Source organism: Bufo gargarizans, chromosome 2 (assembly GCF_014858855.1).
Source record: "Bufo gargarizans isolate SCDJY-AF-19 chromosome 2, ASM1485885v1, whole genome shotgun sequence".
Taxonomy (NCBI): Eukaryota; Metazoa; Chordata; class Amphibia; order Anura; family Bufonidae; genus Bufo; species Bufo gargarizans.
In genome coordinates this window covers 310,278,212-310,293,406 of record NC_058081.1, presented here as the reverse complement: position 1 = coordinate 310,293,406, position 15,195 = coordinate 310,278,212, and the positions used below count along the sequence as shown (strand labels likewise).

The 15,195-nt window shown below is 41.5% G+C and overlaps 1 protein-coding gene across 12 annotated transcripts in view; it reads right to left on the bottom strand.

The window, feature by feature from the left end:
- Positions 1-15,195, bottom strand: part of GRIP1 (glutamate receptor interacting protein 1) — a 522,445-nt gene that overhangs the window by 100,352 nt on the left and 406,898 nt on the right. For 10 of the 12 annotated variants that reach the window (XM_044280469.1, XM_044280465.1, XM_044280466.1 and 7 more), the window contains exon 4: positions 13,315-13,460. The exons of the other annotated variants lie outside the window; for them this stretch is intronic. In XM_044280469.1, coding sequence (XP_044136404.1) covers positions 13,315-13,460 — 146 coding nt within the window. The remainder of the gene's footprint in view (positions 1-13,314; positions 13,461-15,195) is intronic. 12 annotated transcript variants of the gene reach the window in all.

Here is a 15,195-nt window from a genome sequence, read left to right as displayed (position 1 = left end):
TGACAGGGCACACCTGTGAAGTGAAAACCATTTCAGGTGACTACCTCTTGAAGCTCATCAAGAGAATGCCAAGAGTGTGCAAAGCAGTAATCAAAGCAAAAGGTTGCTACTTTGAAGAACCTAGAATATGACATATTTTCAGTTGTTTCACACTTTTTTGTTATGTATATAATTCCACATGTGTTAATTCATAGTTTTGATGCCTTCAGTGTGAATCTACAATTTTCATAGTCATGAAAATAAAGAAAACTCTTTGAATGAGAAGGTGAGTCCAAACTTTTGGTCTGTACTGTATAGCTTTAAGGGAAAAGATTCACTAAAACTTGTATTTTATTCATTTCAATTCCTGCTTGTTCTGAGCTTTGACGTCAAGGAGGCGGTCCTATCAGTGATTGACAGCCTTCTCTCTATGTCCATATATATAGATAGCCGTTAATCACTGATAGGACCTCCATCTTCACGCCAAAGCCCAGAATGAGCAGCAATTTAAATGAATTAAATACTAGTTTTGCAGAATCTTTTTCCACAAAATTATGGCCCTCAGAGGCGGACTGGCCATAGACACTACAGGGAATTTTCCCAGTGGGCTAATGCCCACAGGGCCACTCGGACACTCCTCACTGCCGCTGGCCAGGTACATACTACTGGAAGACCTATAGGGGTCATTATTAGGTGTAGTCCATTCAGCACGGTGAACATAAGGCTGGCTTGGTGTTGAGGCCCACATCCTACCTCCTAAGCCCCCTGCTCCATATCCATATTAGAGGCAATTGTAGGACAGAACACGGCAGCTATTCATGGCCACCACAGCGGGATAGCTTCTAGTGAGATATTTTGAGCTGCATCTTGTATTAGTGCCATCTACTTGTCTTGCCCCACCTTCTGTCAATTTGGACCCACTTACAACATTGGGGCCACTTTTAGTTGTTTTTCCAGGGCCACTGATGGCCCTAATTTATCATGCCTTCACTTCAGAATTCTGTCTTTAAAAAGTTGTAAAATGGGGATTTTGAAACTTTTTGGACTTGCACAAAATTCTTGTGACTCGCCTGAGCTGTTCCTAACAGAATCTAAAAAGCAAGAAAAATTTGCTTTACTGCAGCTGCATGGGCCACAGACACAAGATACCGTAGCGTGGGGGGTGGGGGGGGGGTGTGATTGGCTAAATGACTTCTAAGAGTTTTCTGGGCATGCTCTGTGACCTGTGCAAAGGTCATTGTACAAGGAAAGAATAGATAAGCTTTGATAATCGCCTATTGTGAATAGTAGATCCTGTATTATCTATACACAGAGGCAATATTATTACAGGCAGAATTCAAATGACAGATAAGCAGGTAACTGCCATAAAGTGATCTGTACATACAGACCAAGAAGTGGTTCCTATTGTTAGGCTTATTGGCCAGTGCGAAAACTGCATGTAAAATTAAAAATAACATCAAAAGTTCTTTGAAAATATGTTAAACATACAACAAACAATAAATAATTTTCTGATGACACAGTCCCTTTAAACCTCAACCATCGCAAACATCAAGATACTCAAGAGTACACATAAGCCACAAGCCTGTGTGGGTTAAGATTATGCTATAGATTTAGTTACCACCTTTCATTGTGCTTTTTAGAGAGAGAGATATGAGATAGATAGATAGATATGAAATAGACAGATAGATACTGTGCATTCGGAAAGTCTTCAGACACTTTCACTTTTTTCACATTTTGTTATGTTACAGGCTTGTGCTAATATAAAAACATCAAGTTTTCCCCCATCATTCTGCACTCAATACCGCATAAAAAAGAAAGTGAAAGATAATTTTAGAAATGTTGGCAAATTTATTAAAAGGCATATTCTGCATGGGCATAAGTATTCCGACCCTTTACTATGACACTTGAAATTTATCTCTGGGGGCCTCCTGTTTTTCTTGATCATACTCAAGATTTTTCTACACCTTGATTGGAGTCCACCTGTGGTAAATTCAGTTGGGCATGATTGGAAAGACATATTCTTGTCTATATACAGTATGTTCTCACAGCTAACAATGCACATCAGGGCAAAAACCAAGCTATGAGGAGAAAAACACTGTGGAGTAAAGCTCAGAAACAGGACTGTGTTTAGGCACTGATCTGGAGAAGTGTACAAAAAAAGTCTGCTGCACTGAAAGTTCCCAAGAGCACAGTGGCTTCCATAATTCTTAAATGGATGAAGTATGGAACAACCAGAACTCTTCCTAGAGCTGGTCCCCCGACCAAGCTAAGTAATCAAGGGAGAAGGGCCTTGGTAAGAGAGGTGTTCCAAAGATCCTGTGTGCAGATTTGAGAAACTTCCAGACTGCTGTACTCCATCAATCTTGGCGTTATGGCAAAGTGGCCAGAAAGAAGCCTCTCCTTAGTAAAATAGTCTACCTGTAGATTGCAAAAAAAAGCATCTGACTCTCAGACTGAAAAAAAAACAAGGTTCTCTGGTCTGTTAAAATCAAGATGAAACTTTTTGGCCTCAATTTTAAGCGTAATATCTGGAGGAAACCAGGCACTGAAAATCACCTACCCAATACCATCCTCACAGTAAAGCACAGTGGTGGCAGAATCAGGCTGTCTGGGTGTTTTTCAACAGCTGAGACAGGAAGACTGGTCAGGGTTGAGGGAAAGATGAATGGAGCAAAGTACATAGATATTGTTTAGGAAAACCTGATCCAGAGTGCTCTGGACCTCAGACCAGGCCAAATGTTCACCTTCCAACATGACATTGATTAAAAACACAGCCAAGACAACACAGAAGTGGCTTAATAAAAACTCTGTGAAGATCCTTGAGTGGCCCAGCCAGAGCCCTGACTTGAACCCAATTCAACACCTCTGGAGAGAACCTGAAAATGGGTTCCACCAACAGTACCCATCCAACCTGAGAGTATCTGCAGAGAAGAACGGCAGAAAATCCCAAAATTCAGTTGTACAAACCTTCTGGCATCATACCCAAGAAGACTGGGGGCTGTAATCGCTGCCAAACATGCTTCAACTAAATACTGAGTAAAGGGTCTGAAATCTTATGTCAATGCAAGAATTTAGTTTTTCCTTTTCATTATACTAGAAAAGAACATTCTGTTTTCATTTTGTCATTATGAGGTACTGAGTGCAGAATGGTGGGGAAAAACATTTTTTAAAATCTTTTTATTGGTTTAACAATAATATTTCCATACTAAATAATAATTAAAGTTATAATTTCAATTTCCCAAAACCCTTCCCAATTCCCTCCCAAACTCCCCCCCCCCCCCCTTTGCGATGCGTCTCCCATCCCCCCTGAGGAAAAACGACGGGACGGGACAGTGAGAAGGTTGAGGCAGGAAAAAAAAAAAAAAGAATCATCAAAAGTTCCATTCTCCCCATATCTTAAACCATTTATCCTCAGAATTTCTTTGTTTATATAAGATATTAACAAAGATAGTAACCTTATTAACAAGGTTTAACCTTGTATTCATACTTGGAGTATTGGGTGAAAACCAGAAGCCTTGCCAAAAACATTATTTTAACCAAAAATAATCTGTTTATACTTATGGCACCCAACATTGGAAAGATCACTGAAGATCCAAGACTTTACCGTGAATGGGACTGCCACCCTCAACTTTTGGATGATATAATTATGTATTGCCCCCCAATATTTCTTTAGTTCCATACAAGTCCAAAATATATGTAGATGATCGGCCTCAGGTGATTCACACCGTGGACAATTAGGTGGGGAAACACTTTAATTCTTTATTTTAGTACAAATGTCGCAATAGAACAAAATGTGAAAAAAGTGAAAGGGTCTAAAGACTTTCTGAATGCATTCTAGATAGAAAGATAGCACAGAAATATATATATCTTACCATTTGTAGAGAGCAGTCGGCAGTCTAGTACTTGGTGAAGATGCAGGGCCCCTTTTGCAAGACAGAATAGGGTTCAGTAAGGCCCCTTGTAGACGAGCGATACGGATAAGGACTGGATGCGTTCAGTTAAAGATCCGCGATTTCGCAAGCAAGTTCAGTTTTGCCTGCGATTGCGTTCAGTTTTTATCGCATGGGGAAATGCGCGTTGATGCATTTTTCACGCACGTGATAAAAAACCGAAGGTTTACAAACATCTCCTAGCAACCATCGGTAAAAAACGCATCACATCCGCACTTGCTTGCGGATGCAATGCGTTTTTCACTGAATCCCCATTCACTTCTATGGGGCCAGCGTTGTATGAAAAACGCTGAATATAGAACATGCTACGATTATCACGCAAAGCACAAGTGATGCCTGCAAAACGACACTCATGTACACAGACCCATTGAAATGAATGGGTCCGGATTCAGTGTGGGTGCAATGAGTTTGCATCACGCATTGCACCCATGCGGTAACTTGCTCGTGTGAAAGGTTTCTAAGTCACAGAAAGGAGGAAGAGGAAGACTCAGATGTCAGGCATTGCTCATCCCTTTTGTTAGACTACCGTTACACAACAGTTAATAAAAAGGTCATGAAAAACAGACACAACTTTAAATTTTTTATGGGTAACTTTCAACCAGTTTTGCATCCAAAAACAGATGCAAAACAGCCATTAAAATGGATGCAAACCTGGTTAAAAATTGCCATTTTTTTTTCACTGTAGTGTCAAACTAGCCTAATAATAGTTATTACCTCTGCCATATATGACAGAGTTGCCAGCTCTGTCTCTGCAGCCTACCTCTTCCTCCTCCTGCTTGTCCCGACTGACTACCTGCTGATATAGCAGACTGAAAACAGGAAATGAAGGAGGAGATAAATGATCCATATTAAGGAGCTTCCTGTGATGTACAGTATACTCATAAGCAAGTCAGAAGAAGACAATTAAAGAACTATTATTTTTTTGAACAACCCCTCCTCCATATTCTTACCTAGATTGTACTCCAAAAATCTCCTCTTTTTGTGCACTGCTGCTTGCATGCCTATCTTCTAGGATTTCTTCTGTTCTTCTAGAAGCTGTAGCAGTTTCTCAGCCCGATGAGGCTGAGTTGATAGCACCTCCGCCTGCCTACTGAATCATTCTCCAGCCTGTTAGGGCCAAGCTTGGCTAGACATCACATCTGATGTCACTAAGATGGACCCAGGCCCAGCAGTCACACCAATAAAGCAGAGAAAATAGGGAGGCGTAGAGCTAGGTACTTCACAATGACTAAGGAGTTGTGGTGGGCATGGTCAACATGCGGCAGGATGAGGCTACAAAAGTATCTCTACTGAGGCAGCAGCAAGGCTGCCAGCAAAGAGATAAATGAGTAGGGCGGCAGTACTGTATGCTATGGCTCTTCAGCATTAGGTGCAGCCTCACAGACAGTTCCCGCCCTCTGGCAACAGTCTGCAACTGGGGAGGGCCCTTTTTTTAGTTAATGGTGGAGGCTCTGGAGTGTGCCGCCCAGGTGGCCTGCCTTTAATCAGCCCTGCCTATAGGATTCCAGATTTTTTTTTTTTACATTAATCATGGAATAACCCTTTTCAGTAATGAGTGTGAACGGCAACAATTGTGTTTATCCCCTAAAGTGTCCCTTTGTAATCATGTATGGACAACTGTAGATGTATATGTGCATATCGGATGTCTGCCTCCCTTCTCCTCTGACACAATGTAGTCTAAAAAAGAGAGGGAGGGATACTGCAACTCCTACTTCCCATCTAGTATATATTGTTTTACGGTAGATGGACATTTTGGCGGGTGAGGAGGTTCTGAACATTTATAGAGTGCCATCAGGAAGGTGAGGAACATGACATTTTCCCTAATTTTCGCATATAGTCAAATATTGATTTGTGGTGGACTGAGTCAATGTTGACCAAACACTTTTTGGCATTTAAAGGGAGTCTGTCACCAGATTGTGACCTAATAGACCGCTTACATAGCGCTCTAGCATAGCATCTAATGGTACCTTTGATGTTTGCTTCTGAAGTTCCCCCAAGGCAAAAACTGACTTTTATTCATATGTAAATTAGGGCTCGCAAGTGCCCAGGGAGGGGTTCACCTCGTTGGAGCCCAGGCTGTTCTGCCTCTTTTCGTCATATTCCCGCCCCAGCCTCTTCCTCTGCCCGCCCCGCTCTTCCTTTGAGTCCTCCTTCTCTGCAGCCGGATCCTGCACCTGCGCTATCCATTGCTTGGCCGGGGCATGCGCACTGCGATGCCCATTGTGGGTGTCTCTGGTCCGCCTCCTCGCCGCTGTTTCTCGCCGTTGGCTGGCGCATGCGTAGTAGCTACTGCGATGCCGTGCCCACAATGGGCATCGCAGTGCGCATGCCCCGGCCAAGCAATGGATAGCGCAGGCGCGGGATCTCGCTGCAGAGAAGGAGGACGCAAAGGAAGAGAGGGGCGGGCAGAGGAAGAGGCTGGGGCGGGGATATGACGAAAAGAGGCAGAACAGCCTGGGCTCCAACAAGGTGAACCCCTCCCTGGGCACTTGCGAGCCCTAATTAACATATGAATAAAAGTCCGTTTTTGCCTTGGGGGAACTTCACAAGCAAACATCAAAGGTACCATTAGAATCATAGACTGCTATGCTAGAGCGCTATGTAAGCGGTCTATTAGGTCACAATCTGGTGACAGACTCCCTTTAACAAAATCTGGTAAAAAATTGAAGTGAATCATACCTTATCTCCCTCTTGTGTGCTGAACATACAGGGGGAGATAAATTAGGAATGATATCTGTTAGCGGGTACACAATAATGACTACAGCTTTTTATTCCATATGCACTTAAGAAGGCCACAATCTCTGGTAATGGCGATGAAGCTTTGTACATGCATTTTACATGCATTTCATCTATTTCTCTCTGATTATATAGTAAATGTTAATCTGCATTATGGACATCATGAAAACGCAGTGTCCTGTCAGCATAATGTGAAATTGTAAGATTAGTTTGATGGATATCACTCATGTGGCTGCCTATTATGGTAGAGACCTATGGTAACGACAATGCACTGCTAAAAATACCCAGTAATATATAGTAATATTAATTTGCCGTTTACTGTGTTCTGCATGGCTGAGAGTCAGCTAGTTACTATCTGAGCATGCTCACTGTTGTACATAAATATGCAAGAACACACTAGTCCCCAGGGACGGACTGACCCTGTAAAAAATACTAAAAGTGGCCCTGTTTTGTAGTCGGGTCCAAATTGTTGGAAGGCAGAGCCAGCAACACCATATTGTGGTACGTTATACCACTCCAACAGAGCCAAATACCACAGTCCATCACAAAATACTGCCAGCAGCACAAAATACATCCCTAAAAACTTCCACTGGCTGGCCGCGAGGAGGGCCTAGGGGGCCCTCTGGGTATCGGCCCACCAGGAAATTTCCCTGTAAGGTCTATAAGCCAATCTGCCCCTGCTAGTCCCCCTGGCCATCACAAAACCACAACTCATTTTAAGCAGCTAAATAAAAACAATCCATACATTTTATCTGCTCCTATATGACATAAAATAAGTATGCATCACCTCCCCTTACGATGTCTATGCAGTCCTGCTTGTAACCTCAGCACAAAGGAATTAAAGCAACAACTCTATTTGAAACTGACACCAAGCACATTCAAGTTGTCTAAAGAAAATATTATAATGCATTTCATGAGCTAATATATATGTTGAAAGCATTTCCATTTAGAGTGGGTCAGTGTAAACAGGCCTTAAGCAATACCCTAAAGTTGCCTAGAAATATTGCCCAAGCAGTACAAAAAAAAAATCATCAAAATGGAAAACAAACGAAGACCTGACACACAAACATAATGAAAGGTGAGGCTTTTAAAATGAAATGGGAAAAAAAACTTACTATGTCCCAAAGGCTAAAATACCTATGTAGGGTTAATAGTGATTTTTTCTATTTTTATGCAGCAAAATCACAGTAGGGGAAATTTCAGTTGCAGAAATGCATTGTATTCATATTTAATTAGTAAATATAAAAAACGCTACAAAAACTGCAGTATAATGTCTTTTGTGAACCAGACTTAAAGGGAGTAATTGAAGGTCATAAGTAGAAAAAGCATAGGCACACCAGATGCAATAAATAACACTATGTCCGTATTGTAATGGAGCATTATGATAATGATACACTTTACTGTAAAGGTGTACACTGATGGGGGTCTAAAAAGAATGTGCAAGCATGAAGGGGACTGTGGGTTACCCTAGTGCAGTAATAACCTCCGCTCCACGGGCAGGTGATCTGGCGTGCAGTCGGTTTCTGAAGCGTGCGTGCATGCCTGAAGTTGATGAGTAATCAATTCTTCCTTTATGCATCTTTTCAGCCTCCAGACACTTTATTCTCCCTTGACCTAGAAAGCTGGTTTCATCATCAGGGTGCTGACATTTCAGCGCATAATTACTGCAACTTGTAACCTCTCACTTTCTTCCCTCTATTCCATAGCTTTTTATTGAGACCCTGTTTACCTCTTTCCATCCGCTATATAGCTAATATACAGTACAGATACTTCTTAGATTTTGGGATGTGAGGCCTAGGTTAAAGTCTTCATGCCCCAAACAGACATTTTAGAATGTATTCCTGCCACCGTCGATCCCCTGTCGGTATCCTGCTGACCTGCTCTTGCCTTGGACTAGGGCCCTCTTAGCTATGCGGGCCAGAAACATATTCTCAAACAGCAGCAAGATAATTAATGATAGGGGCCCCTGCAGCCACATTGAGAAGGTGGGTCACTGGAAAAAGGCCTGCCTCTCTACCTAGACTTCATCTCAGCCACCGGATGCATCTATAGTAATAAACTTGGAAATTTCAGGACTTATGCTCAAGATAGGTCATCAATATTGGATCAGTGGGGGTCTGACACCCAGCATTCCAACCGATTAGCAGTTTCAGGCAGCCATGGGCAGTGGATGGAAGGTTTCACCCACTATGGAGTTTCTTTCACTGGTGTACTACACTGTAGCTTCCACTCACTTAAATTCTGGCACAAACTCTGCTCTGCTTCCAGCATCATCCACTGTATAGTTTCTGGCTCTAACAGCTGCCCGAAACAGCTGATCAGTGTGGGTGTGGGGTGTAGGGAACCCACTGATCTGTTACCGATGACCTATTCACAGGATATCAAATACTATCATCAATATCAAGTACTATCAAATACCCCAAAGATCCTTTTAAATAATCCAACCAGGCCCTATAGGCTGGGTAAAATGCAGTATGCTATCTGTATGTGGTGAATTCAGTGTGCTGTGTCATGTGCCACTTTTACAGGTGGTGGTGGACTAGGGGCCCACCCTGGCCAAGGGCACACGGGGGATTCACATTGCTTATCATACCAAAGGTGCCAACAGCATTATGAAAAAGCTTGGAGGGTATCCAACTGGTTGCACAAAGAAATTTAAAGGGAGGTTTTTTTAAATTAATAAATTGTGTTCCCTACCCATTAGAGTCATAGTCCTCATTCCAGCCCTATAAAAATAGTCAATTTATTTTGAACATACCTTACACACAATCCTGTCACTATTTTGGCCTTCTTGAGGGCCATAATTTGGATTCTCTTCGTTCTTGCACTGGCTTTAAAAGATACCCGTCTACACACATTTTTGGGACTCAAAACGTCAGCTCATACATGCACGGTTAGTGGGGGAGGCCAAACTAGGGACTAAATTAAAGTCGTGATTTATAGATGAATGGTTTCAATGCACAGAGTATGAAAACAAAGGGGATGACTAACTCCTGACTAGAATAGGAAGATCTTAAAATCTCAAGAGCATTGTATTCTGCAGGCTTTCTCACTATTTCAGGTAATAGAATATGGTTCCTGATAGGAATGTTAGTTATTTCAGGAAAGCTGATTCATGTGGAGGGACCCCAGAAAAAAAGAAAGGGGTTTGTAATATACAAATGTTTAAGAAGATTATTTTTTGTGTATTCGAAAAGATGAGAGAAATGTCATAGTCTTTGAAGCAACCATCTAAATATGTAATACCATATATTAACAATTCATACCAAATGCTGTTTAGGAACTTGTTACAAAATGATATCCTAGATTTCCTTTAGTGAAGGGAGAATTTTAAAAAGTTCACTGGACAATTGATTTTTTAATCTACATATAGAGAACTCAAAAACCTGTATTTCTCAGAATACAAGCCTCAAGGGGGCTGTCCAGCTAATTACTTTGGTCTAAAATAATCATTTAAAAAAGTTGGAAGGCTCCCGTTTCTACACTTTCTGGCCACTCTCAATAAGCAAGAACTGACACCAATCTGAACCTATTCAATACATTTTCATTGACTGGCCACCCCTTTTTAGACCTTACACACAGCAGAGCCATGTGCAGGAGGTTACAGAGCAGTACACTGAGTTTCTTGCGATTCCGGAGATAATGGCGTTGTATGGAGCATATAGGTACCCAAACATTACGGCTTAACATACTTGCAGACAGATATATAAGCAACAGTATGTTCAAGTGTGGGAATGTTTTTCTTACTGTACAATGTGTTATGTAAAGACTACAACATACAACAGTATGCTAGTTTATAAAGTAAGATTCTGTATTTTTATTTGAATTTTTACTGCTGGTATATATCTATCTATCGTGCATTATTGGCATTACTAAATTTAATGGCAGGTAATGCCTCTATTAACTGAATGCAGGTGACACAGAACAACACAGTGGGCCAAAATGTTGGCACATTTTTGGAGTAAAAATACGCCAACTTATAGGTGGTGTAAACGTAGATTTGACTGGGTTTTTTCTTGGTGCACGGACAGATTTTTAGTGCACAGCGAGAATCGGGTGCAGGATTTACGACACTCCATATTTATAAAGGTCTATGCGCCAGAATAGTAAATTTGTCCAATATTGAGACTGGGATTCATATTCTTAGACAGTGCAAAGTAGGACTCTATCAATAAATCTGCCCCGCTGTGTACCTAATTATTACAACATAGAAAATAAGGTGATATATACCTTTTAAATAGATGACATTTTAAGTAAGGTAAACATGCAGATAGTATGCATTATTTAGAGACAAATATAAAAATGCGGCACTTTCATGCTGAGCAAAAACCCAACTTTACAGCAGTTTTCAGACCATTAAAATGCTGGAATATTTCAGGAGGCGCTGTGGCCTTCATTGGTACTAAGAGAAAAATACCAGGAGAAAGAAGTCTGTGCTCAGCCTATGAAGACACGCAATAAATAAGAGCTTGAAGCATAAAGTATTTAGATTTTCATGCTTCATTTACAAGACGAAACACCAGCTCCGCTTCCTGCGGCTGGCGAAATGAAAACATCAAATGGCAGAAAAGCTTGCACAGCTCGGCCCATGCTTCTAAATAATTAAAGAAAACACACATAGGAACAGAGGCAGAGAAGGCGATGCGGGCTGAGGTCACTTGCCCTGCATAAAGGGTAAAGCAGGAGAACAGGAGGTAAGGAAGCCAACTCTCAAATGTGGAGATATGCACCAATATATCCATTTATATACAGTGCCGCAAGAATTATCACCGACGCTTCACAAAGGCACTTAGCATAAACACCCTGTAGGGCAGCGCAGCTCTGAATCCTTAGATTAGCATATGTGTTAGCTTGCTGGAAGAATCCTGACTATGCAAAGAGAAATGGGTTATAGCAATTAAATAAATTAATGGCAACTTATACCACAGCTAACCTATATGGCTAGGTCTAGATTTTCCTCTATGGACATCATGAGCTGCTGGGAATACTGCAATCCGTAGACCCAGCAGGTCATACCATTTTTTTGTTCAGGCTTGTTTAGATACAGAGACCCCACTTATACAGAGGAATCAAAGTTGTTTCCCATTTATTGGGAGATGTTAAAAGTGGATACTGAGGGGCCCATTTATTATGCTGAAATATGACTGTATTAGGCGTATTTTAGGCTTAGATTGCGGCTCAACGGTTAGTCGCACCGCAATCGGCGACTTCTCCCCGCTCTCCTTGTGGCGTGGGCAGGGACAGGCTGGCAAGTCTGTCTCATTTACCATTTCCTCCGCCTGTTGCAGGTGTAGAATAATGGTCTAAATCAGGCAAGCTAAACCTGCGGCCCTCCAGCTGTTGTAAAACTACAACTCCCACGATGTCCTTCTGTAGGACGATAGCTGTAGGCTGTCAGGGAATGATGGGAGTTGTAGTTTTGCAACAGCTGGAGGGCCGCAGGTTGAGCATGCCTGGTCTAAATGTAAGACAGCAAGGAAGCTGGCTTATATTTAGAACTGGGGGAAGATCCGACGAAGTTATGTAGAGGCCGGCGCCTCATCATAACTTCGTCAGAACCACCGGCAGCTTAGGGCTTTATTAAGACCAGCGTCTAAAATGCCTGTCTTAATAAATGTGCCCCTAAATGTCTCGCATAAGGGCAACGACAAGTTCATAGAATTATTTGTTAGCCAAGATCCAAGGGACCACACTGATTAAAAATTAAATGAAAGAATTTTTTTTAATCTGAAATGAGTAAAACAGACATACTGAAGCTGTTCAACACAGAGCGTAAGCCAGGGAGTCCTCATATTCCTAAAGACCCAGCCTCTCCCTGCCCCCTGCCACTAATTATAAAAGGAAAAACAGGTCAGGTCAGCAGGAGCTCATCAATATGAGGACTCTCCAGCACTTATTGGGTACTGGAGAGATCCGCTGCTGAACTCGTACCTTCCAGACTTCCTCTCTGCTATATAATGTATATAATAAAATAAGGGCGTTTTGCTTTCTGGTAATTTTCTCTGCTTCTTGATCCAAGTGCTGAACAAACTGATACAACGACACATGTAACTGGCTTCCCACAGGATATGCACCCCGTCGGGATTTTTCACATTTACAGTCTGTACCAACAATATTTGACAAATGAATGTGCCGTATCTACGACATCAACATGATAAATAAAGTGATCCACTGGTTTTCCAGGACTCCTATGTTGGTGATCTATACTCCGGATAGTTGATCAATATCTGATCATGGGGGTCCAACACCCCCCCGATCAATTAATTCAAGAGGCCGCAGCACGATTCGGCCCCCTCTCAGCTAACCAAGCACAGCACTATACAAAGTTTTGCAGCACAGACCCATTTACTTGAATGGGACATAACTACATTGAGACCAAGTGACCAATGAGCAGGACATCACTGACCTATGAAGAGGCCACAGTGCTCAATGGAATGCCACGGCCCAATTGGTGGGGTTGCCAGGAGTTGGACCCCCCACCGATCAAATACTGGTGACCTATTCTGAGAATAGGTCATCAATATATGAATCCTGGAAAGCCCCCTCTAATTATACTATATTGGTAATAACTGGAATATATCAAAGTCGTTATTCTCCACATTCACAGTTTAAGGTCGCCACATCATGAAATGTGACCTCATTTACTTACACACAGGAGGAAGCTCATACTCCACTTCAAGAACCACTCGTTCGCCGACATTCTTCAGAAGGCTGATGATCTCATCATGGCGAAATTTTGTAAGGTTGATGCCATTCACGCATTTGATATAATCTCCCACATTCAGTTGGTCACTTCTGTAAAGAACACTTGTCTGTCAGACTGGCACAGTTTTACGCTATACTATAGACATCTTACCAACAGAAAAGGAATGTATCACCAGAAAATGACCTGTTGTCTAAATTTTATGTTAAATGTGTTTTTAGAATGTTTGGTGATTTTTATTTTTGATGTTTTATGTCCCTAGTTTAACTCTTAAAATCATGCAGTATTCTGGCCACTAGGCCTAAAATACTGTGTTAAGGCTAGGTCTACACGACGACATTTGTCGCGCGACAGATAGGGCGCAACAGTTGTCACGCGACATTTTGTTGCACTAATGTCGCACGACAATTTTTATAATGGCAGTCTATGGTGTCGCACTGCAACATGCGACATGTTGCGACTGCGACGCGACAGTCGCAGAAAAATCCATCTTGAATGGATTTTCTGCGACTGTCGCGTCGCAGTCGCAGCATGTCGCATGTTGCAGTGCGACACCATAGACTGCCATTATAAAAATTGTCACGCGACATTGGTGCAACAAAATTTCACGCGACAAATGTCATCGTGTAGACCTAGCCTAAGACTTCCTGTTCATTGAGTGCACCCACATGGGCCCTAGACACAATGGACAGGAGCTGACCCCATTGATTTCTATGGAGGAGGCATGATCTGTAACATGTGCAGAGGTGAGAAGGGAGGTGATATCACCTATTGTGAATAGTGGATCCTAGGTTATCTATACAAATGTGATATCTGTCATTGTAATTCTGCCTATGATAATAATATGATGGCTACTGAAAAGTTATCTGTACAGATATTATGTGTACAGATATATATATATATATATATATATAAATGGAAATTCAAGGCAGCACTCCTGGTAGTAGATGGTATGGGTGCCAGCGGTGGAGTCACCTCACCAAGGTGTGTCAAATAGAAAGAAGAATGAAACCGCAGCACTCCGTTTAGTGAAAAAAGTGGGACCCTTTATTCACCTATGCAACGTTTCGGTCCGCTTGCTGGGACCATTTTCAAGCAAATGGCTTGAAAATGGTCCCAGCAAGCGGACCGAAACGTGGCATAGGTGAATAAAGGGTCCCACTTTTTTCACTAAACGGAGTGCTGCGGTGTCATTCTTCTTTCTATATATATATATATATATATATATATATTTATAGCGGCATGGAAAATAAAATAAAAAATCACCCAAAACTCTCAAAAAAATCCAGTATGTATTTGGAGTGCTACGGTCTTTCATTAAAAAAACATGTTTAGTATGTTTAACATGCTTAACATAAAAATGTGATTTAAACAGGTCATTCCTGATGACACAATCCTTTTATATTAAGCTTTATTATTATTTTTCTTAAAGTACAGTTATATATTACGTCTCAATAAACACAGGAGACCATGTAAGGTCAAATAACGTTGATCTAAGCAATGTCAAAAATGGTAACAAAAATCCCAGAAAAAATAGATTAAACCTATTTATGATTAGAAGCTGGAGTACACTGGAATGTTAGTATGTTTTGCGTTAATTAAAACTGCAAACAACCAAGATAGCATTCCTCTAGCCCAAAACTTGGGGACTGGGATTTTCTTTTTCCAGGCTCAAAATGACAGGCAACTCTAGTAACAATATCAGAGTTGCCAAGAAAAGTTGATGCTCAATCAGCATTAGCTGTAGTAGCATGCGTGTTGCTATGGAAATATTTGGGTCTTAAGCATAGCTGTTTAGTACTGCTGGAAACGTATAATCATATCCCA